The sequence below is a fragment of the Delphinus delphis genome, chromosome 7, assembly GCF_949987515.2.
Source record: "Delphinus delphis chromosome 7, mDelDel1.2, whole genome shotgun sequence".
Classification (NCBI taxonomy): Eukaryota; Metazoa; Chordata; class Mammalia; order Artiodactyla; family Delphinidae; genus Delphinus; species Delphinus delphis.
In genome coordinates this window covers 38,156,747-38,179,664 of record NC_082689.1, presented here as the reverse complement: position 1 = coordinate 38,179,664, position 22,918 = coordinate 38,156,747, and the positions used below count along the sequence as shown (strand labels likewise).

Below are 22,918 nucleotides of genomic sequence, written 5' to 3'. Positions count from 1 at the left end.
TGATCTATGTATCTTAAGACTGCCAATACCTGACAATCTTGATTACTGTAGCTATAAGTCTTGAAATTGGGTAAACTGATTTCTCCCACTTTTTCTTTCTCAAAATTGTTTTAGCTATTCTAGTTCCTTTGCCATTCCATATAAAGTTTAGAAAAATATTACCTCTATTATAAAAAACCTTGCTGTTATTTTGATAGGAATTTCATTAAGCCTACAGATTAACTGGGGGAGAACTGACATCTTTATTATGCTGAGTCTTCCAATCCATGAACATGGTCTCTCCATTATTTTATATCTTTTTTGATTTCTTTCATCAGCATTTTGTAGTTTTCAGCATATAATCCCATATTTCATTTTTGCGGGGGCAGTTGTAAATAATATTGTGTTTTTAATTTGATGTCCACATGTTCATTTCTAGTATACTGAAATGCAATTGATTTTGGTGTGTTTGTCTTGCATCTTGTGACCTTGCTGAAATCATTTATAATTTCTAGTTGTTTTTTCTTGATTCCTTGGGATTTTCTATGTAGACAGTCGTCAGCTGCAAAGAGGTAAAGTTGTTTTTTTTTTTTCCTTTCTGATCTTTATGCCTTTCACTGCTTTTTCTTGCCCTATTGCCCTGGCTAGAACTTCCAGCACAATGTCAAGTAGGAGCAGTGAAAGCAGACATCCTTGCCTTCTTCCTGATTTCAGGTGAAAACATTTAGTCTTTTACCATTAAGTACAATGTTAGCTGTTCTTTATTAAGTTGTTAAATGCTCTTTACCAAGTTGAAGTTCCCCTCCTTTCCTTTTTTTCTGAGAGTTTGAAAATTGTTAATGGCTGTTGAATTTTGTCAAACATTTTTTCTACAGCATTTGACACAGTCATGTGATTTTTCTTCTTTATCCTGTTAATATGATGAATTACATTGATTTTCAAATATCAAAATAGGCTTTCCTGGTAATAAATCCCACTCAGTTATGGTATATAATTCTTACTGAATTCTATTTGTTAACATTTAAGGATTTTTTTGCATATATATATATATATATATATATATATATATATATATATATATACACATACATACACTTCTTTTTTTGTACTACCATTGTTTGCTTTTAGTATCAGGGTATTAGCTTCACATATGAATTAAAAAGTGTTCCCTCCTCTTCTATGTTTCAGAAGAGATTGGGTAGAAATGGTGATAATTCCTCCTTAAATATGTGGTAGAATTCTCCAGTGATACCATCTAGACCTAGAGATTTCTTTGGGGAAAGTTTTAAAATTCAACTTTTAAAATACACTATTCAAACGATCAGTACTTCATATTGGTAAATTGTAGTAGTTTGTGTTGTTTTATAAATTGGTCCATTTCACCTAAGTTGTCAAATTTCTTTGCGTAGAGTTATTCACAATATTCCTTTATTATCTTTTTGATGTCTGCAAGGTCTGTAGTAATATACCCTACTTCATTTGTTGATTTTTCAAAAAACCAGGTCATTGTTTCATTGATTTTCTCCATTGTTTTCTGTTTTATTTATTTATGCTCCTATCTCTATTATTTCCTTTTTCTGCTTATCTTGAGTTTATTTTGCTCTGCTTTCTTCTAGATTCTTGAGGTAGAAACTTACTGAATTGAGACTTTCCCTCTATTCTAATGTAAGCATTTAGTGTTACAATTTTTTTCAGCACTAATATGTGTCCCCAAATTTTGATTTGTTGTATTTTCATTCAGTTCAGTGTAGTTTGGGGGATTTCCCTTGAGATGTCCTCTTTGACCCGTGGATTATTTAGAAGTCTGTTGTTTAATTTCCAAGTACTGGAGATTTTCCTGGTATCTTTCTGTTATCGATTTCTAGTTTTACTTCATTGTGGTGGGAGAACACACTCTATATGATTCCAATTCTTTCAGTTTTGTTGAGGTTTGGTTTATGGTTCAGGATATCACGGGCACTTGAAAAAAATATGCATTCTGTTGCTGGGTGGAACAGTCTATAAATGGTGATTAGGTCATCTTGGCTGATTGTATTGTTGAGTTTTTCTATACGCTTGATGATTTTCTATCTAGTTGTTCTATCAATTGTTAAAAGAGAGGTGCTAAAGTCTCCAACTCTACTTGTGGATTTCTCCATCTTCTCAGTTCTATCAGTTTTTGCTTCATACATACTACAGTCTGTTGTTTAGTGTATATACATTTAGGACACTCTCCCTGAATAAGTTCCAATCTTTATTGGGCTGCTTTCCTGATATCCTTTTCCTTGGGCCCCAGCTGGACTGCCTTCCTACCCTCCTCAGGCCTGCCTAATGGGTCTGTAATTGCGTAGGAGGAAAAGAAGAAAGGAAGGGAGAGAAGGAGGGAGGGATGGAGGGGAAGGAGGAAGGAAGGAAGGAAGGAAGGAAGGCCAGATAAACTTCTTTTAGGCTAACGTTTAAGTTATATTCTCTAAGAAATCTTCCTTTCTGCTACATCATTGAGTCCTTAAAGCTCCCATATCAGGAGCAATGATTCCTCTTCTTTGAATCCCTTAGTGCCGACTAGCTATTTATAAGAAATTACAGGAAGTGTGTATACATGTGTATGTGTGTGTAATTTTAATTTTGTAGATGTCTTCATACCAATTTGATGCATCAGTACAGCTTTTTAGATCTTGAAACAAAATAAATAAAGGAGAGGTTGCAATAAAATTTGGAGTTGGTGTTGGGAAGTAATCAAATCTACAGAAAAGGCCAAGCTACAGAACAGTACATTTTCATTTTCTCTCTCACCTGTGGATTCTATGAAATACCTTCCTAACAGGATAGTCACCATAATACTTATAAACTAGCATTTAAGTTTTATCACTAAGTCAGGCTTTACCCTTCACAAGTGTGATTCATTTTTTCAACAATCTGGTACCTGATAAGTGCTTGGCATTACTAGAACCTATGTCTTATAAAGTTGATATTTAAATTCGCATGTATTTAAAGGGTAAGTTTGTTTTTTTCTTTAGAGCTGAGTGTTAATCTTTCCTAAAATAATGACTCTAAATGTGTGACTCTGTCCTGAACCAGTGAGTCATGGGGTGTAATCAAACAATAACTTTATTCTCCCTTTCCTATACCTGGTATAATCTTTATGAGACTACTTCTTTTCCTGCCACCTCAGATAAAATCTCCAACAAATAACAAAAAGTTCTCCAGGCACTTTAGTCACAAACATAACTTCATGTCAGTAATTACAATGTCTGTTATTGTCTGTCATTACATAACTTCATGTCAGTAATTACAATGTCTGTTAATGTCTGTTATTACATTCAAACCCTGAATGCCTTTTAGCACCGAAGCTCCTCTCCGCCTCCCCCAGTGGGGAAGGAGACAAGGCTGACTTCTCTCTTTCCCAGACTATGGCTTCTCCTCCTCCTTTCCCCTCTTGGCTGCCTCTGCCTCCCTCAGGACTAAAGAGAAGAGGGAAAAGGAGGACACCAAGGGTACAGGGACAATGGTCTTACTGACTGGCACCCTCCTGGCAGTGATCCTCTGACTGGGTCAGATGTTTAAAACTGTCTCTCGGATGCTTATTTAGGTTCTCCAACAACTTCCCAACTTCCCTGGGTGACTGCCCCTCTCTGCTGGTAGCTCACATTCCCCTCTCCCCAACCCCAGGCATCCTACACCTCCCCATACTTCCAGGCAGCCCTCTTGAGTCGCAGCCAGGAGAACTCCAGGGCAGCTCTGGCCCTTGGCTCACACTTGGACATTGGGAAACATACACTCTTGACCTATCATTGGTGGGGGTAGAGTATTTCTCAACCACAGCCCTCTTTTTTATTTAACTTCCCAGCAAGCAAGCTCTAATCAGAGCCATTCAGTCTTTAGATTCATCACATGCCAGTCCACTCAGCCCCCTAAAGTGTGTGGAATTCATATCAGATATCCAAGCGATCTCCTTGAAGCTTCTCTCACTGGGCTTGGGATGAGGATTTCTCCCGCGCTATAAGGGCAGGGGAGTGGTGATGGGACGTGAAGCAGAACTATCTCCAAAGAAATCTGCTCTCTGATCTCTTAAATGGGCAAGGGGGCCATGGGTTGAGAACTAGTACCTGACTTTGAAACGTGGGGGCAATGGCTCCACTGTCCTGAGCACTCAACTGAAGGTGAAACTGAAATTGTTTATTTTAATACAACGTATTGAATGGTTCTTTCATCAATTGCCAAATTCATTCATGGTAAAGCCAAAAAAATTTCTTTTTTGCTCTATTACAAAGAGATAAGTGGAACATTTTGTCATAAAATATTGTCTACTCCAGTGTTCTGAACATAGACTCACATCCAAATTCTGATTCAAAACTTGTGGGCTTATATTTTTACTCACAGCAGTGAGGAGGCTGCCAACAGCATCAAAGTATCTGTGCCCACACCTCTGCTCCCTCCCTTAATGAGAGTTCTCTATAAGATTTTATGTTTCTCTTCAACTGAATTAACTAGAAGAAAAAACAAGACTAGCATTGTTGAAGTTTCCACTGCCCATTGGAAGTCCGCCTACTGGGAGGTCATGTTCACCCCCAGTTCCATCTCTTAGCAGAACCTCTGGGGACAGAGAAAAGCCATCAGAGACTTGTTTGGGGCTGGGGTTCAAGTTCACTGGGTTTTCATCGTGTCCTCAGCTGACTGCTAAGTAGCTCTCCTTTTCTTTTTTTTTTAAACCCCTCTTCTATATTCTACTTTCTCAGTCTTGAGAAGCTAAATTAGACACTGCCAATGTGAGTACATCTTATGCAAAGCCAGGTGGTAACGGTTTCCTAAAGCCCCATGATAAATACAAGACACATTTAAAAAGCAGCATAATTTCAGTGTTCAGTTGCCCAAGATACAACTGTCTTCAGAGAATCCCAGAAATTCCTAGAATATACACACAGGGGCGTTTGTCACCCCCATAAACTCTCCCAGTTGAAGTTCAAATTATCTCATAACAGTGAAAGGGAGAGAAGGTCCCAAGGAAGCAGCCAAATTCCAAGCGATTTGGCACGGTAGAATCTTGGACTGAATTTAATCAGAGGCCTAGAGTTTTCAAACAATCTCTCTAAATTTCCGTAGATAATTTATGTAATTATACTGGCACATACATTTTTCCATTTCGGTAACAAAGCCACAAAGATATTTCTTTCACAGACAAATTTTTAATGTTGTAAGAGAAAAACAGTGTGCCCATATAAACTCACAAATTCCAAGTAGGGGCACGACTCTGATTTTCCTCTCCAGAGTCGGTAAGAATGCATTCCAGATAAAGGAAAAGGGAGGCACAGAGCTCTCCTTTGCCAACTCCCTTCCTCCACTCAAACATAAGTCTTATTCAGACACAAGATGCTTTATTAGCCAAGTCTCCTCTGTTCCACTTTGATATTTTGATCCCAATTGAATATGACTGATGACAGCTCTCAGCATACACTTGTGGGCAGATTTTTGCTTGCACACATGGTACGTACGTCTTTGATCAAGCCCAGCTGAAAACACTGGCCTAAGTAGCCAGACGTGGCAGAATTCTGAACCTGTTCTATCAAGGCTAAGGGGTTCACCCTACTTTCTAGAAGTTTTTTGCTCATTGAATGAATTCAATAGTACTTTATATAAGGGAAATAGAATGAAAACAACTTAAATAATTTCTGTTCCCTTTTGATTATAGCAAAATGGACTGAACACAAAGGATGGTTTACAAATTCTAAGCTTATGATCACAGACAGGAGCCGTAAACCACGAATGCCAAGTAAACACACACTAAGAGTCAAATAAAATATGCATCAAAATTAATAATATGCATAATCACAGTAATTGCTCTCTGGGAAAAGAGGCAAAAGACAAATTTTACCAACCTCACAAATCAGCTGTCTCTGATGCCACCCATCTTTTTTAATCCTACTCCTACTCCAAAGCACAAAGGCCCCGGCCCAGGGGCCATAAATACTCATTTACTCTCTCCACACCTTCCACAGGCCAGAGACATAGGCTAGGAAATGTGACTTAAAGAAAGGTCTCCCTGGAATCTCCTGGTGGTCCAATGGTTAGGACTCTGTGCTTTCACTGCAGGGGGCACAGGTTTGATCCCTGGTCCTGGTCGGGGAACAAAGATCCTGCATGCCGTGCAGTGTGGCCAAAAAAAAAAAAAAAAAGGTCTTCCTGAATAATTCTTGCTCAGAGGCTCAAGTAAGCCATTCAGAGCTACCAGAATCATGTATTTCATTGTCATAATTCTAGCATCTAACACAGAGTCAGGACCAACTTGTAAAACAGATAACCCCCTAGGAGGACTGAGGTGTTTGTGTCATGAGATAAGGGAGAAGGTTGGCATGGTGGTAGTGAGTCTTAGGTACGTACCTCCTAGTGCATATTGGTTAAGTGGCTTGCTTTCCTAACACCTAGTCCTCAAAGAAATGGGAGTTTTAAGGAGCATGAGTGCACTGAGGTCCTAGTCGAGAGAGAAAGTTAAAGTTAGAAAAGATGCCCTTCAAAAAGCCCTTATTGTTCAAAAGCAGTCCTTATTTTCATCACAAGGAAAAAATCTTTTTCTTCCTTTCTCTCTCTCTCTACTTCCTTCCTTCCTTCCTTCTTTCTCTCTTATCTATATGAAATGATTGATATTAACTAAATTTATTATGGTACTCATTTCACAATATATGTAAGTCAAGTCACTATGCTGTACACCTTAGCATTATACAATGCTGTATGTCAAGTATGTACATAATTTCCAAGAATCATTATTGCTTTGTAAATCACAGTGTTGACCTAATCGAGGGCATAATTTCATTCTCATATAGCACTTGTGAAACGTTCTGTAGACAGAAAACCTTTTCATTGGATAACAGAAATAATGGCCCTGAAAGGGCTTTCCTGAAAAAGGAAAATAATGTGCCATATATCATTTACATAGAAAAAAAGGTGTTATGGGTAAATCTTTATCAGAGTTATTATACTATGGGATTAAAGATAACTCACCAAAGTACTTTAAAACAGCACAAGTTATCAAGACTATAATAATCCTTGAAATAAGAGTTCATATGTCCAATGATGACATATGGTTTTCATAGAGAAAACCAATTAAAGACAGCTGTGTCTTAAGTAAACTTTGGAATGCAGGCTCATACGGGTAGTTACAGTAGTAAACCTTCACTCTGCCACTGATTCACACACACACACATACACACACCCACACACACACACACACACCCCTTTCTTTGTGGGATCTAAACACAAATCCTATTTGCTGATAGGTGATAGGTCTAGATCAACTTCCATTGCTGGTGTTAGAAGGAAGAAGTGATTACTGCCTCATATCTTAACCAAGTCCTACCAAGATTTTGCCCTATGTTGAAAAGCTTTGGATGGTGGTAGAGCTTTGACCAGCAATGGAAGGCAGCATGATGTGGTAAAAATATATATATATTTTTTTAAATCAGGGATCCTGATTCATGGTACCACTTCCTCTACTGACCAGAGCTATGACTTTGGACAACCTAGTAAATGCCCCTGTGGTTTGGTTTGTTCATCTGTAAGATAAGAGATTGCCCCTTGGCCACTTGTGATTCTACTTTAAATTCAGTTTATAGAAGGCTCTGACCTCACTGGCTTCCTACATCTTCCTATGGAACTGGGTGGTTTAAAAATATGTCCACAAATTCTTTGATACTCCTGCGCTTGGAAGGCGGCATCTACTTCACCCCTCTGGATTTTGTGACTGCGGCAATGAACAGATGCCGCAGAAATGTGAACTTCAAGGCTAAATCGTTGAAAGTAATATGGTCTCTTTCTTTTACTTGCTCACTCTCACTCACACTCTCTCCCAGGGCAGATACCTTTAGCAACCCGAGCCACCAGGTAAGATATCCAGCTATTCTGAAAACACCATGCTAGAGAAAACCGCAAAAAGGAACCACATAGAGACGGAGAGAAAGGCCCAAGGAACGTCAGCAATTCGATTCTTCCTACCCACGTGATTGACAAATGAGAGAAGAAGCCTTTGAGATTATGCCAGCCCCGACACTGTAATCTCATAGGGTATTAACTAGAACTGCTCAGCTAAACCACACCTGAATTCCTGACCAGAAACAAATAAGTGATTAGTGTTGTTTTAAGCCACTAACTTTGAGGGTAATTTGTTATGCAGCCACAGTAACTGGAAGAGGAACCATGATGGAATTAAAACGGGAGAGAGAAAAAAATGCCACCCCCAAGGTCAAGCAAAGAAATCTTTATCATCCACAAGAACCTCAGGAAAAGCAGACTTGGAAGTCCGCAGAAATGATGAAGGTACTTACAATTCACCAATAAATGTCACAAAAATCAATACCAGAATAATCACCTTTTTATTTCCAAACTGGGTGATCTTTATGAACATTTTCCCACATTCATAGTTAAAACAAATATAGTAAGAAAGACCCTAAGTGGAACCATTTGAAAAACCAGCAGCAAGGCCAAAGGTAAAGGGCCTCACTGGGGCATCGAGTCATTTCTATGTCGGCGCTCACACCATCGCTTGCGGGCTCTCTGCCTCGTGCCTTTCTCAATAAACTATGCAGTTGATGAAGGGCAAGTGTTTCACCAAACACACCTTCAAATAACTCTGAAAAGTAGGGCTTCTCCTTTAAAAGAACAAGGAAAACAGTTGGAGTCCAGTAAGGAAGGTGGCACCTATCATTGGACCAGAGCTGGTGAGTTTGGGATACCCCATGTATCCTGGTGAAGCTGAATCAAGGGTGGTGCTCAGAAGACAGCAAATGATGGCCTGCAGTCAGGATTCAGCCACAAACCCACAATTTTTCTTTCTAACCCACCCAGTGTTTTCAAAGCAGGAAATTCCACACAAAAAGTCTAGATTTGTAGCTTCTCTTGAAACAGTGGAATTCTAGCAAACCTGGCTCTGCAGTACCATCTGGTCTCCATCAGCTGCAGCTGACTAGCTGTTTCTCCCCTCAGACAGAACATGTCCTATTTGCCACCGTCCCCACCACTCCCTATTATCCACACCTGGGCTCACTTCGCTTGTTTTTTATATTCCTGTGCCTGTAGACATTTGAGTTTGCATCTGGTAACCTACACCAAGAAAGGAGTTTCAGACTCCAAATCAAGTGTTTCTTGATCACTAATGGGTTTGAAATTTGGGGTGGTTTAGAAATTCCAGTAAATTCTGCTGTTATACCCTTGCCGATTTCTTTTCCTAAACCGCAAATGTGGGACTATAACAAACCCATATGCCTAATGGTCCTGTAAGTCATCTTATGACACTGTTACTGGATATTGGGGTGCTAAGTGTGACTCTGGAAATATATACTAAGCTTATTTGATACAACCAAATTATCTTCAAAATACAAACTGTGTCCACAACAGGGTCTAAAATTCCTAGTCCAAGTTAATGCGGAAAAGAATCAATTGTTAGTCAGCTCTGAGATTAGAATGGCCAGAAATGGAACAAAAAGACCTACATATTGTAAAGGGAAACAATTTAATAGCTTACCACAGAATATCTTTCCAGGTGAGTTCCCGTGGGGACTGAATTAGGCAGTGAGGGCACATTTGTTCAGAGATTAAGACCAGCATTTTCAGGTTTGGGTGTATGTGTGTTTGTGTGAGAGAGAACAAATCAAGACAAAACAGCTCACCAATTCCAGACATTGTCTGTGGCCATAGGCAGCAGCATAATGTATGCTATTGTAGCCTTCCTTGTCCCGGATAGATGCATTTGCATCATGTTGAAGCAGAAACTCTAGACATCTGTAAGTATAAAGATGAGATGTTATTTCAGAAAACATCTCTGGACCAAAAGGGATAATTAATGTAAATGTTCTCTGAAAACATCTCTGGACCAAAAGGGATAATTAATGTAAATGTTCTCTTATTATAAGTGTTCCACAAAGCACTTTGTGAGTTGAAGTGTTTCTTTAAAAATCCTGCAGCAATGAGGGTTTATGTACTGGATGTTTTTTGTGTGTTTTCTGCAGCTATCTTTATTTCAACTTAAATTTTTTTGGTCAAGCCACGCTGCATGTGGGATCTTAGTTCCCTGACCAGGGACTGAACCTGCACCCCCTGCAGTGGAAACGCAGAGTCTTAACCACTGGACCACCAGGGAAGTCCCCTCCTTCAGCTTAAAATAGCCATTCTAGAATTCAGGAAAAGCTTTAGGAACTAGAGGGTAATTAAGTTTTTTTTTCCCCTTCTCATCTTAAGGTACAGAACCTGCCTGTCATCAAGATTACTGAATAATAAGTTTTAGAGCTCCACATCCAAAAGACAAGTTCTCAGCATAATAAAGAAGTGGTCAAGATATTGCAATGGGATAAACCTCAAGAGAGGGGTGTTTATTTTTAAACCTTGCTACTGGAGACTCTGAGATCAAAAGGTTGGAAAAATAAATAAAATAATATTAAATTTTATAATAATAAAATTTTAAATAATATTTAAAGTAATAAAAGCCTTTTCTGACACAGTTGTAATTTTTTCTGAAAAAAACACCATCTTTGCAATAGGTAAGAGGAAGGGGAGTGGCGCCACCTCCGCTGAAGAGCCCCAGACTCCAAGACACAGGTACTCGGGGACGTAATGTGTTCTGTTCAGGGCGTGTTGCAAATGGGACCATCCTGCTGGTCAAAGAGGGAAGACCTAGACAGGGAGCAACGTTCCACGATTTCGGTTTTATTTCTGTGACAGTGGGACAAACATGTCCTCTACAAGGCCAGGGTGATTCAATTTCATACTCAAATCAAAACTGTAAGATCCTAAATATAAGCTTGTATATTAAATAAGACCTCAATGGACAATTTCTATAGTTTACTCAAAAACCTTAAAATTACACTTACCTAAGGCAAAAGGAGTAAATAAAGCACACACATAGAGAGATATGAAAACAGACATTTTAATTTCTAGAAAATCTGATGAAAGAGGAATTTTTTAAACCAAATACCTACATATCACATGATTCATCCATAAAATTCTCTGTAATAAATCAAACTATTATTGGAGTGCTGATGTATCAGGCTGTCTTTGGTGATTTATACCTTAAAAGGAAGTCTTTTTTTATTTTTGTAATTAAATGTCCATGGACTGAATCCTAGGTGTGACTCATTTTAAACTGAATTTGGCTCCTGAAATAAAATCACTCAGTAGGAATAGCATTCTAGTGAACACACAATTCCCAGCTTCTGAAAGGATTATACTCTAAAAATCAGTTGATAAATTTAATATGTAATTTGGAAAATACTGGGATTACTCCCAAAGAGCTATTTAATGCAGAATACAGCTGAACTATAACTGTCAACAGTACTATTAGAAATGACAACAATACTACAGAACGTGAATATTCTCCACATTGTTCCTAAGGGAAAATGAAATCCAGTCTTAACTGGGAATGCTTGTCTTCTTTATCACCCAGGGCCCTGACTAGTAATTTTGGCACCTAAGCTGCAAAATCAAGAGAGGCGCATTAGGTCAGGGGTGTATTTGGACAAGGGGAGTAGCATTTCATTGCATGAAACAGATCTCCAGCAGGCTGGTCCCTGCCTTCCCCTGCCTCTCCTGCTCCTTCCCTCTCCATCAGATGTAGAGAGGGCTGCTCTGGCCCAGGACAAGCTTGCATTTCACTGGAGAAGGGAGTGTCTGCTGAGGTGGCTTAAAATTCTACAGTATTTGAATACCATTATTTTAATTTTGGACTATTAGGCAAAACCTTTGTTATTCTGATTTACTCACAGCGGTGTTTCCTGTGCTCACCCCAGGAACAGTCAAAGTTATGTCCCCACAACTTGCACTGGGGCCTCACTTGCTAACCACACCTTTCCACAATGGTCTGGACATGGGAGGAGAGCCCAGTGGGCAGTGGGAAGACCCCAGAGTGGACATGAGCATTCAAGTCAGAGAGAAACGGGTCCCTCTGACAGCAGGAGAAGAGAATAAGCAAGTTAAGGACTGTGTGTGTGCAGACTCTTAGAGCACTACATCCACTGAGCCTCACAGGGGCAGGACACAAACTGTGGGCACCAGTTATTCAAGTGTTCATTCATTCAACAAACAGTTACTGATCACCAGCTACCTACTGGGCACTGCACTGGGCAGAGCACAACCTTCTCACTGCCACTTCCAGTGCACGAAGGGCTCTCAGAGGAGGAAGCATTAGGGGTTCCCACGTTATCCACAGCCCTGGGTGCTGGCAATCACTCCATCACAGTAATAGCTGAATCTCTGTCAGATACCAGAGCAGGGCAGGTGGGATGAGGGGTGACAGAGCAGCTGTCTGCAGGAAGCAAGGAGCTGTTTGTAAGTTGATGGGTGTTTTCTGGGGAGAAGGGGAGAGTACGACTGGTGCATTTCACACCAAAATCTCAAAACATTTATTCATAGAATCTGCTAAATTGTTACCCTCAGGTCACAAAACGAGAGCCTGAGGCCCTCAGAGGAGGCTTAATATGTCCCCTGAGGCATACTACATGGCAGAGTGAGAAACTGTATTTAACGTACCTAGTCCTAAAAACTGCTGACCAAGCACAGTGATGGTCACGGCAAAGGTTTCAATTTTAGAAAGAGTTCCTTGTGTGAAAACAGCATATTTGAAGGATATATTAAAAGAATAGTTTCTTCTTCAACAAAGGCAAGCCCACATCACTTCTGCAAGAGCCCAAGTGAGACCCCGAAATAGTAAGGCTGGCCCATGCGCAACCCAGAGCAGCAGACAAAGCATCAGTAACTACACCTTGTTCTTAAGCTGAGAAGAAACTTACAATGCAGCTTCCTTTTCTTTCAGCTCTCTGTCTCTTTCAAGTTCTTCGGAATTTTCATGGGCGTTTCCTAAGATAGTCTTACTTCTCAGCATAAGGGAAAGAAAAAAAAATTACAATTAGTGGCAAAGTTGCTAATGATTTTGGTGCAGTTTATATCTTAACAATTTCTCCCCCGACTCAAAAGAAGCAAGTGCTACTGATTTTTCATGGAGGATATACGTGGTTCTCCCCAAGGCCATCCAGTAAGTCTGTTCTCTCCCAAGGAATCCGACTGAGAACATGACTTTCCTAAAACTTCCACCGAGGTATCAGTGATTAAGACAGCAGTTATGCTGCCCACCCTTCCATGAGTATTCTAAACTCCCCACGGAAAGAGGAAGTGACTAGCTTAAACGTCCCTGGCTTCTACAACATTCCTTGCTGCCTCCTTGGCAGTTGAGCATCTCATTTATCCAGGAATAAATGGGTTCCTAAGCACCCCTTATGTGCCAGAGCAATTCTTCACTATCTAGGATTCCTCTGCCAGCTCTTAACAGATGAAGTATACTTGTCTCCCATTCTATTCCAAGCGAACAGCATAGAGCTTGGCATATAGTAGATGCTCAATAAATGTTTGTCGAATTAATAACATGCGGCCCTGGGATCCTGAGGCTACAACAGTCTTGCCGGTACTATATGAAGGAAAATAAGCTGCGTTTTCCAAACTGTGGAAATACGGATCATAATCCATTACTGAATTGTGAAATCAATTTAGCGGGTTGAAGTCAGTAGGGTTTTTTTAATGAAATAAAAGTATATCAAAATGCATCCCACACAGCAAAAGTAAATATGGTTTTATGAAATCTTTGTTTCCATTTTCCATACATATGTATAAAACATATATATGTGAGTGTGTGTGTTGGGTCATGATGTAAAATGTATTGCTTAGTGTGGGTCATTGTCTAATGCATTTGAACGCCACTGCTCTACAAGAAAAGGAGCTAGTACTGACCCAGAAGCAACTCCATAGCACAGGGCAGCAAATAACTCAGTAGTTCTCCAAACAGGATCACCGAAAAGTATTCCTATGAAGGAAGGCCTGGTCCTCAAGTCTTTGAGAACAGGCTCATAAACTGTGGGTACCTCTTCCACCTTTCCCCCCTGAACTGGTTCACTTGATTCTGCTTTCCATTCCTAGCCACCTAGAATCCACATATGATCAGGGTACCCAACTTTCTGTATTCCAGCTCCTGAAAGAGTATTCATGCCCAGGTTGGAACAACAGTGCCTATTTTAAAATACTGATGCTGCATTTGAAGACTATCAGGATTATGCATAGATGGATATTTTTGACACATGACGTATTTATTAGCAAATGTAAGTCTTACAGCAAATGAAGCGTGTAAGTGGTGATGATGAAAACCGCAGTATATGACAAAACAAAATTTGACAGGTTTTGAATGAATTGAAAACCTGGGCTTGACAGCTCCACTTGGCATTCAACCCAAAGAACAGAGAGGAGAAGTAATTGTGCAGTGACACATATTAATCAAACGTAAAGAGAGCAGAATGGGAAACCCGGGGCTAGGGATGAAGCAATTCTAACTCCTTCAGGTCTGGGTGAGAGGGATTCTTCATTCACACTCTCTGTGAGGCGGTAGGAAGAAAACTTAGCAACCTCCCCCCACCTCCCCCACCCTGAGAGGAAACAGAAGTAAGGCTGTTTTTACTTTCTATCCATGTCTGATGCAGCAGCATAGTGCAAAGCGGTGCGGCCCCAGTCATCGGTTTCATTAACGCTGGCCCCTGTGGTCACTAATGTCTCAATACAGTGGAAATGACAATTTGCAGCTGCATAGTGCAGAGGGGTCCTGAAAAACAAACAGCAGTCTATGACTTCATTCAGTCTGCAAAACAGACGCCCATCACTACACCAGCAGACAGCAGTATTCCTAGGGGTGTTGGCTCTTAGTGTGGAGGCCAAGACACATGACTTTCTCTGACTTTATGTTACAACGAAGGCTACAAAGATGGTGGCTTCAGACAAGGCCACCCACCTGTAGATCTCTCCTTTCTCTCCATTCCTAGTGCCTATCCTGGTTCAGGTCTACATTACTGCTCCTCTGGACTCTTGCAATACCACCCCTTTTGGCCTCCTCTGCCCTAATGCAACTTCCACGTAACTTTTAGTGGGCATCAATGAAGAACTGGATTTTCTAAGGTCCAATACCTACATATAACAAACCTGTACTAAAACCTTCAGTCCACCCCAGTGAACAATGCCTTGATTTTTTAGTTTGGAATTGAAGACTTTCCCAAGCTAGCCCTGGTCTATCTTTATAAAGTCTCTCTCTCTCCCCTAAATGTGTCTAATGCTGTTTCCAAACTGAATGACCTGAGGTTTTCTTGATCATGTCCTCACTTCCTCCACCTTTCCTCGTGCTGTTTTCTTCCCTGTACCAGCTAGTATTATGGCATGATTTAGCTATGCATGCAAAGGACAAATAAGGTAAGAAAAGTTCTATGACCCATCCCAATAGCCAAAGGGGCTATAGGTGGCCTGTGTGTGTTTCATGTTTTATTTATTTATTTATTTAAATTGGGGTATAGTTGCTTTACAATGTTGTGTTAGTTTCTGCTGTACAGCGAAGAGAATCATATATACATCCCTCTTTTTTGGTACCTTCCCATTTAGGTCACCACAGAGCATTGAGTAGAGTTCCCTGTGCTGTACAGCAGGTTCTCATTAGTTATGATTCATGTTTTAAATGTGTCTAAAGATTTATCCCAAAATGAAATGTTCAATAAATACAATAAAGTGCTCCAGATCTTGTGACCAAATTCTGGGTTGGAAGGGCTGAAGTGTTCTACTCTGCTACAGACAGAATTTTCTAAACTATATCCATGTGGGAAATCACATATTTTACAGATACAAATATATATGCACATATAAAATATGTAATCCTCCACATGGATACAGTTATATATATATATATTGGAAGCATCAGAGAAACAACTGGCACTTCTAAACAGAAGCAGGGAGAGGAGATTCTTTCCTCGTGCCTTGTGCCTGCTTTGTTGGTGTAGAAGGGGTTTCCTTCTGAGAATGGAATCTCCCCAGCTAGCTTCGCTGTTTGCCATTTCAACATAACACGATTTCCAGATGGACTGCTCCCCACTCCTTTTATTTAGGCACTTGAAGCAGAGTTCCCTGTTTACATACCTCCCACACTTGTCCTTTTTATGGAAATCTGCTCCGCTGCTCTGCAAGAGTTTTATACATTCCACATTACTAGAAAGACAGGGAAAACATCATTAAGATGGTGGCGGTCAACTGCTGGGCTATCTTCAGAAAGAGCTGTTTTCTGCAGAGCGCACGCCCAGATGAAATGAGAGAACTAGCTTTAAATTCTGCTAACACAAAAATAACCTGAACACATTAGAGTAATGCCATATCGTAAGGATCTAAAGTTCCCACAATTCCTTTTTCAAAGCTAATATATCAATACGTTAGAGAGCTTGAGGGAACATTTTCAATTCCATGACTAAAGAATTTAATGATTATTACGTGATGAAACCTTTCAGTGATGGTTTTCATCATTTACCCTAAAATTCTCTTTCAACACCATCAAGAGTTTATGGAACAACCCCTTAAACCTAGAATAATTTCATGTCACCTTTAAACAATAAGCCAGAATGGATGAGCGTTACCTTTTATCACAGCAGAATGAATTCACTATGATAACCATTTTCGACCCAGACTCTCCTTAATGGAAAATAAAACAGCAGCATTTCCCTGTCTTGGTAACCTAGGTAAATGAACGTGCAGAACCAAGGCCGAAAATGATGTAATGGAGCGTAGTGATCTTCCAAAGCTTCTTTGTCATTTGCAGAAGCAATAAATCATGTTTAGTAGAGAGAAAAGAACCCATTGAAGTGAATTTTCCTATTGAAGGGCATATAGCTAAACACTAATCCTAATAGGGGTTTCAGACATGAATCCAGAATGGTTTGTTGCCACTTTTCTGTACAGGTCTGATATTTTCTACAATGGGGGCATAAAAAGAGACACTCATCCATCATTGTTCTAAACTTAGGATGCTAAGAAGTGGCCTAGGATTTATGACTTTATTATCGTTTAAATAAGAAAAATGATCTCATTAATGATAAGCGTGAGGAGGGCTCTCCCCACCCCACTTCCACCTTTTATAGCCACCTTTCGCAGAGAACTAGCGACTAGTTTAAGTCATAAAATATAAGAACTTTATGAGGTCATTATGTGTTGGTGTAACATGTCAGCTGATGTAAAGCACCTGTCTCTTTGAGCCAAAGGATCAAAGACAGAGACAGATCCAAGTTGCGTGGCTCAGGAAGTTCATACAATTTGAGGAAATGGGGTGAGGAGAAGGAGGTTCTCTTTAAAAAAATAATAACAAAATTATGAATATAAAACTAGATACAACGGGCTTCCCTGGTGGCGCAGTGGTTGAGAGTCCGCCTGCCAATGCAGGGAACACGGGTTCGTGCCCCGGTCCGGGAGGATCCCACATGCCGCAGAGCGGCTGGGCCCGTGAGCCATGGCCGCTGAGCCTGCGCGTCCGGAGCCTGTGCTCCGCAACGGGAGAGGCCACAACAGTGAGAGGCCCGAGTACCGGGAAAAAACCCAAAAAACTAGATACAAGACTTTGGAAGGGAGCCATGCAAATAAAGGGCCCTAAAGCTTCACAGTCAATCCACCTCTGTTAAATAGGTAATACCTTTGGTCATATACAGTTGACACATGGAGAAGCACTGCTGTTCCTTAGTCTTAGGAAACTGATTAAGAACCAACACCTTATCCAAACGAGGACATCCAAAGGAAACCATGTTTGGCCAATGTGTGGTCATATGTCAACAATATATTGATCAGAGCCTTAATCTAACCACTTATATGAAAAAGAGTACCTGATGAAAAATTCTCTTTACAACTTAAAAAAAAAGGCAAGGATTAATTCACGTTTTGCCTATCCTTTGGGTTTCTTGACCTTTGTTCACATTTAATCATTATAAGGACTTAAAAATCAGTTTTGAAATAAGGACCAAAATGTCTGTAAATGAACATGAATTAACTCAACCCTGGATTCCCTTGATCATCAACCACCTTCCAGCAACGAAAGAGGAAAAACTTAGGAACAAATCTCAAAATTATTTTCTTTTGGTGGAAGAGGTACCAAGTAAGTATATATTCTATAGGCTAAAGACCTACAATTTAAAATAAGAAGAAAAAAAAAAGAGTGAGAGAAGAGAAAACAAAAGAAAAAATATTTTCTATATGAGATGGGCTAACACTTTTTCTTTGGAAAAACAAACACACGAGTAATCTGGAAATTCAACACAGTGATATTTGGTATTGGTAGAAAGAGTTCTTACCCGTTTTACTAAAGAAGTTGCCTTTGATCCACAGACAACTTAAGTCAGTTAAGATGAATTAGTAATTCGTTCATAAGATAACAACTAAAATTATTAACTACTCACCCTCCTGCAGCAGCAGCGTGAAGGCACGTTCTTCCAAATTTATCTGGGGTGTCTATTTCAAAGCCTGCAGACAGCACGTGCTCATTACTAAACAAGGATACTATGCTATACTTTTGTCCTAGTTAAACCACAAGAAACATTGCAGAGACAGAAAAATCAGTTAGTAGAAAAACCAGAACGCAAGCCACTGTAGTCAGAAAGAGGTTGTCATGGAAACGATCGGTAACTGCTCAAGCTTGGCAATTTTATAGGAAGAACCGTGAAGTCAAGAAGAATTTATTTTCACATTCAGCCCTGGGTGAACTACAGCCCCATATTTCAATCCCAGGATAGAAATTTATGAAACCAGTTTGAGATAAGTGGGGCAATAGACAGGCAGACAGAACACATGGAGAAAACATGGAAGGCAAAGGAGTAATCGTAGCATGCTAGAAGAGATATTTTCTTAAGTGTATTATTAGCTTTCAGTTGGTTTAAGATTTGGGAAACGTGCTTTCATGCAGGGGTTATTGTTAAACATGCCAAAAGCAGTGAAAGCAGAATCAATCATAAGTAAAGAACTTAAAGGAAAAAACAAAAAACAAAAAAACGCCTCTGGGATATCTGTTGAATGAATTCTTAAGCAATCTTTGCCTTGCAGACCTCTATCGCCTTTGAAAGCCAGGAACTTCTAAATACATGGAGGTTGGCAGAAGCAGTGATAAGAAAGATTAGCAAAGCTCCAAACCAGAAAGAATTTCTTGGTTCCAAATAGACCGCATTAAAAAAATTAAAATGAAACCTAGTTGGAGGGATATCAACCACAGCAATTTTTCAGAGCTCAGGGAGTGGGATGGTAATTTGACATTTTCTACCATTAAAACGTAGGGGATTCGGCCTTTTCCCTTTGTTGAACAATATGAAATGTTATGCCACCAATCTAATCCTCAAAGATGTTTTCTCCTTCTATGAGAAGCTTCCTGTAAGCTATGGCCATCCCTGCCTGCCTCTCACTCTGGACCACGCGAGCTTTAACTTGATAAACAGACAAGACTCTCATTCTGGGGCAGGAATGCTGACATTCAAACGGCTTCAACACCATGAGTCGCTGGGAGCTGTCACATGCAGTTAGCTGTGGACACAACTCATCCTGCCACGTCGGGTCACGGATGACATGAAGCACAGGCAGCCGCTCATGCTGACCAGACACCTGAAGCCACACGGCTCATTTGCAGGACATGTTAAGCCTGATCTGCGGTAATGGAGTTACTTACCCGATGACAATAACTTTCTGCAGCAGTCAGAGTGAGCATTGAGGGCAGCTAAATGTAAGGGGAACATGCTATGGACTCCACACCTGAGGAGGAAAAAAACAGAGCAGCTCACGGTAACAGATCTCAAGACACCCGCAGAAGGGGGATGATCTTTCTATAAGTTCTCTGATGAAAATTAAACCCATGAGACCTTGCTTAGGGACTCTTGGCTGAAATAATTAGGCAATCATTTCTATCTTAAAATAATAAAATCCCGGACCTAAACCACAACGAAAAGCCCATAACAATAGAAATAGATCTTTTTAAGAAAACATTTCACATGAACAGTGACTCTAAGCATTTAAAATTAATTTCTTTTTCTTTCAGCTTAGCAATTTTGTCCCATTCATTCACTCATTCATTCATCTGTTTATTCATTCATCACTTTATAAGCATCAGATACCATGCTAAGTGGAGAAAACATGAAACTGACAAACCCTTGACTTTGAAAAGCAACCTGTTCTATTCCTTGAGTTGATAAGCAAATATTTATTATTGACCTATTATGTACCAAGCACTTTGCTAAGAGTTAATAATGGCTGTATTACTGGAAATAAAATCTGGGATGAGAATTAAAACTCATTCTTCATATTCTTCCTCATTCTTTATATACATGTATACACAAATATTTAATATGTATAAATATTCACCTTCGGCAAGTGCAACTTCATCTTCCTAATAGCCTTTTATTTTGCACGTTAACCCACACAAGAATAACAGTCACAAAATAGTTAATAGCTATCTTGCATATATTTCATAAATCTAGCATATTTTCCCTAACAGCATTACAGAAAGAATCCACTTCTTAGACTGACCCCTGCAATAACACAGTCCCTGGAACAACACCCTGAGAGACAGGCAGCTTTCTGATGGCAGTGCTTTGGGCCTTAGAATTAAATCTTCCCTTAGAATTAAATCTTCCTCCTCCTGCCCATCCCCTCTCCCCAAACAAGGACCCAAAGTCAAAGTCGTGAGCTGAATTGTAGTTCAAATCAAACAGCACCATCAGGAGGTTCCTGTGTACTTAGAAGCGTGTTAGTGATCCCTTCTCATAACGTCTCATTTTATTCAAATAATATATTTCAGATTTTGTAAATCCTCCACATAACACAAGGAGTATGAGACTATTTATATTTACACCTGCAGCATGAATCATCTAAGTTTCTTCCCTAGCAGAAAGTGGCCCGTTTCCAGATTCTATCCTGAATGAAAAACTACATGTGATTTAATTTGTTAAGCTTGAGACACAAGAATTTTATTTGCTATCTCAAAAGTTATTACGATGTGCGTGAGTATGTGAAAGTATATACATGTTCACAGATAGTTCATGGTATTCAGTGTTCTGCAAAATTCGAGTCTGCTAGCAATTAACCGCCTCTCTCTTTGCATGAAAACTTCTTTTAATTTGTTGGTGTTTTTGTTCAGTCTTCCCTCTGTTCGTTTTCCTTTCCCTATATGGAGATTTCCAACCCAGTGTATATAATAGCTGGCATCCATCAAGAGATGCAATTTGCCCGTCTTCCGGGTAGTGTCACGGGGAGGAGAACTGCTTGTAATTGCCTCTCTTGTCATTTACAAAAAAAAAAAAAAATTCTGAAAAGCAATCGCATCAGTGACAACCTTGATGCTCGTGAAAAGGAAGAGAGAATTGGGGGATGGGAGAGAAGCTTTTTATTCGTGCTGCTATTTATACTGTTCCCTCCCTATGCCAATGAAACACACTAATTTTTTTTGATGTATAACATGTTTTAAAAGCTCTTTACTAAATGGAACTTTAAGCTAATGGGATTTTACCTAACCATTTTATTTGTTTGGGGGAGTTAAGGCAAAAATCTTTGATTAAATATTTCTGGACATTTGCAAGAAGAAAATGGATAGACTATTTTCTAGGATGGTTGTGAGTTCCTGTAAGAACATGCCTAAAACAAGGAGTGGATTTGTCAAGATTTCTTTGAGTCTTCCTCATTCTTTATATACATGTATACACAAATATTTAATATGTATAAAAATATAAATACTTCTAGTATTTTAAATATTTTAATATTTTCTATATACATACACATACTCACACACATATATAGACACAACATTTATGATATAGTTTATATAGGTACATAAAATATACAACTTTATATTAAATAATACAAGCAAATGAATTAGAGAAAAGAGTATCAAACTCTAATAAAACAATCAAGAAAAACATAAAGTATGAGATATTTTAACAGCCTCAGTATAACATATTTCATAAACTTCATTATTAACACTTCTAACCAACCTTACCATTTAACACCATTGGCTTTAGGTAATTTGTCACACTCTACATTAGCTAATAATTTCATTTTTTTCTGCTGCTACTTATAAACCTGAGAAGGTAAGGGAGGCAGAACTCTAAAAGGCCTAACAAAAATTCTCTTTGATATATGTTTTTTATTCCATAGTTAATAAAAAGTCACTACCTCAATGCAGGTTTTGAAACATATTAATTGAGACTCAAGTACTATTGGCATTTGAACTTGAATATGATGCTCTGGTTCAAAGAGAAAAACTAAGTATCAGGATGAGATGGGAAAGAAAGTAAAAGTAGAATTCAGAATCTCTGAATCACTTCAGAAATGATTCATGCGTTTCAAAATAAAATTTCTCCTTTGTTGTTATAAAATAAGACTGCTTATAAAGAAAGGATCTTAAAACCTTTAGCAGGAAACTTAGGATTTGGCTGTCTCAGTCAAATAAGAAGCATCGCTCTGATTTCATCAGGTCTACATCAAGGAAGATCAAGAAATAAAGATGTCAGATAACACTAAACTTAACAATGCATAAATTACAGGAAAGGGAAGACCAATTCCAGTTAATTTGCTACATTTATTTGAGCAGTCATAAAATTAATGGAACGTGTTTGTATTAGCTATTTCTAATTTAGCTGTTAGCTGGCATCTCCTACCCAGTTATCTCAGAATAAATGAGGTCAGAATAAATTGTAGAGAGCCATCAGAGGTGAGGAACGGGTTTTTGCACCATTAGAATATCAGTTTTTTTAAGTTTTCCCCTTGGCATCGGGGGACATGGCTGTCCCTTTCCATATCCAGGCTTTTCTAGAGCCTTCCCTTAGGCCATATGGTAAAAAACACTGTGGTTAAGGTGATGGGGTCAGAACCTTTGGGTTTCAGTTCTAGCTTTGCCATGTGCTAGCTATTTGATCTTTGGCAAATACATAAGGGTTCCCTCACCTGGAAACTAAAGATAATAACAGTGTCAATCTTATAGAACAATTGTAAGGACTAATTGAGATAATGTGCATAAAGTGCTAAATAGAACATGTGACCCACGGTTAAGCCTTCACCATTCATGTTAGTGGTATTTTTGCCCTTGCAATTATTATTAGCTTAGTTGGATAACCAGCAGTCTGTGAGT

The 22,918-nt window shown here is 39.3% G+C and overlaps 1 protein-coding gene across 1 annotated transcript in view; it reads right to left on the bottom strand.

Annotated features, from left to right (window-relative positions):
- The window catches only part of ANKRD44 (ankyrin repeat domain 44), a 319,078-nt gene that overhangs the window by 74,771 nt on the left and 221,389 nt on the right, over positions 1 to 22,918 (bottom strand). The window contains exons 11-16 of the mRNA XM_060016372.1: positions 19,469 to 19,551; positions 18,216 to 18,279; positions 15,925 to 15,993; positions 14,432 to 14,572; positions 12,723 to 12,803; positions 9,612 to 9,723 (exon numbers count right to left, since the gene is read on the bottom strand). Of these exons, the coding sequence (XP_059872355.1) occupies positions 9,612 to 9,723; positions 12,723 to 12,803; positions 14,432 to 14,572; positions 15,925 to 15,993; positions 18,216 to 18,279; positions 19,469 to 19,551 (550 nt within the window). The remainder of the gene's footprint in view (positions 1 to 9,611; positions 9,724 to 12,722; positions 12,804 to 14,431; positions 14,573 to 15,924; positions 15,994 to 18,215; positions 18,280 to 19,468; positions 19,552 to 22,918) is intronic.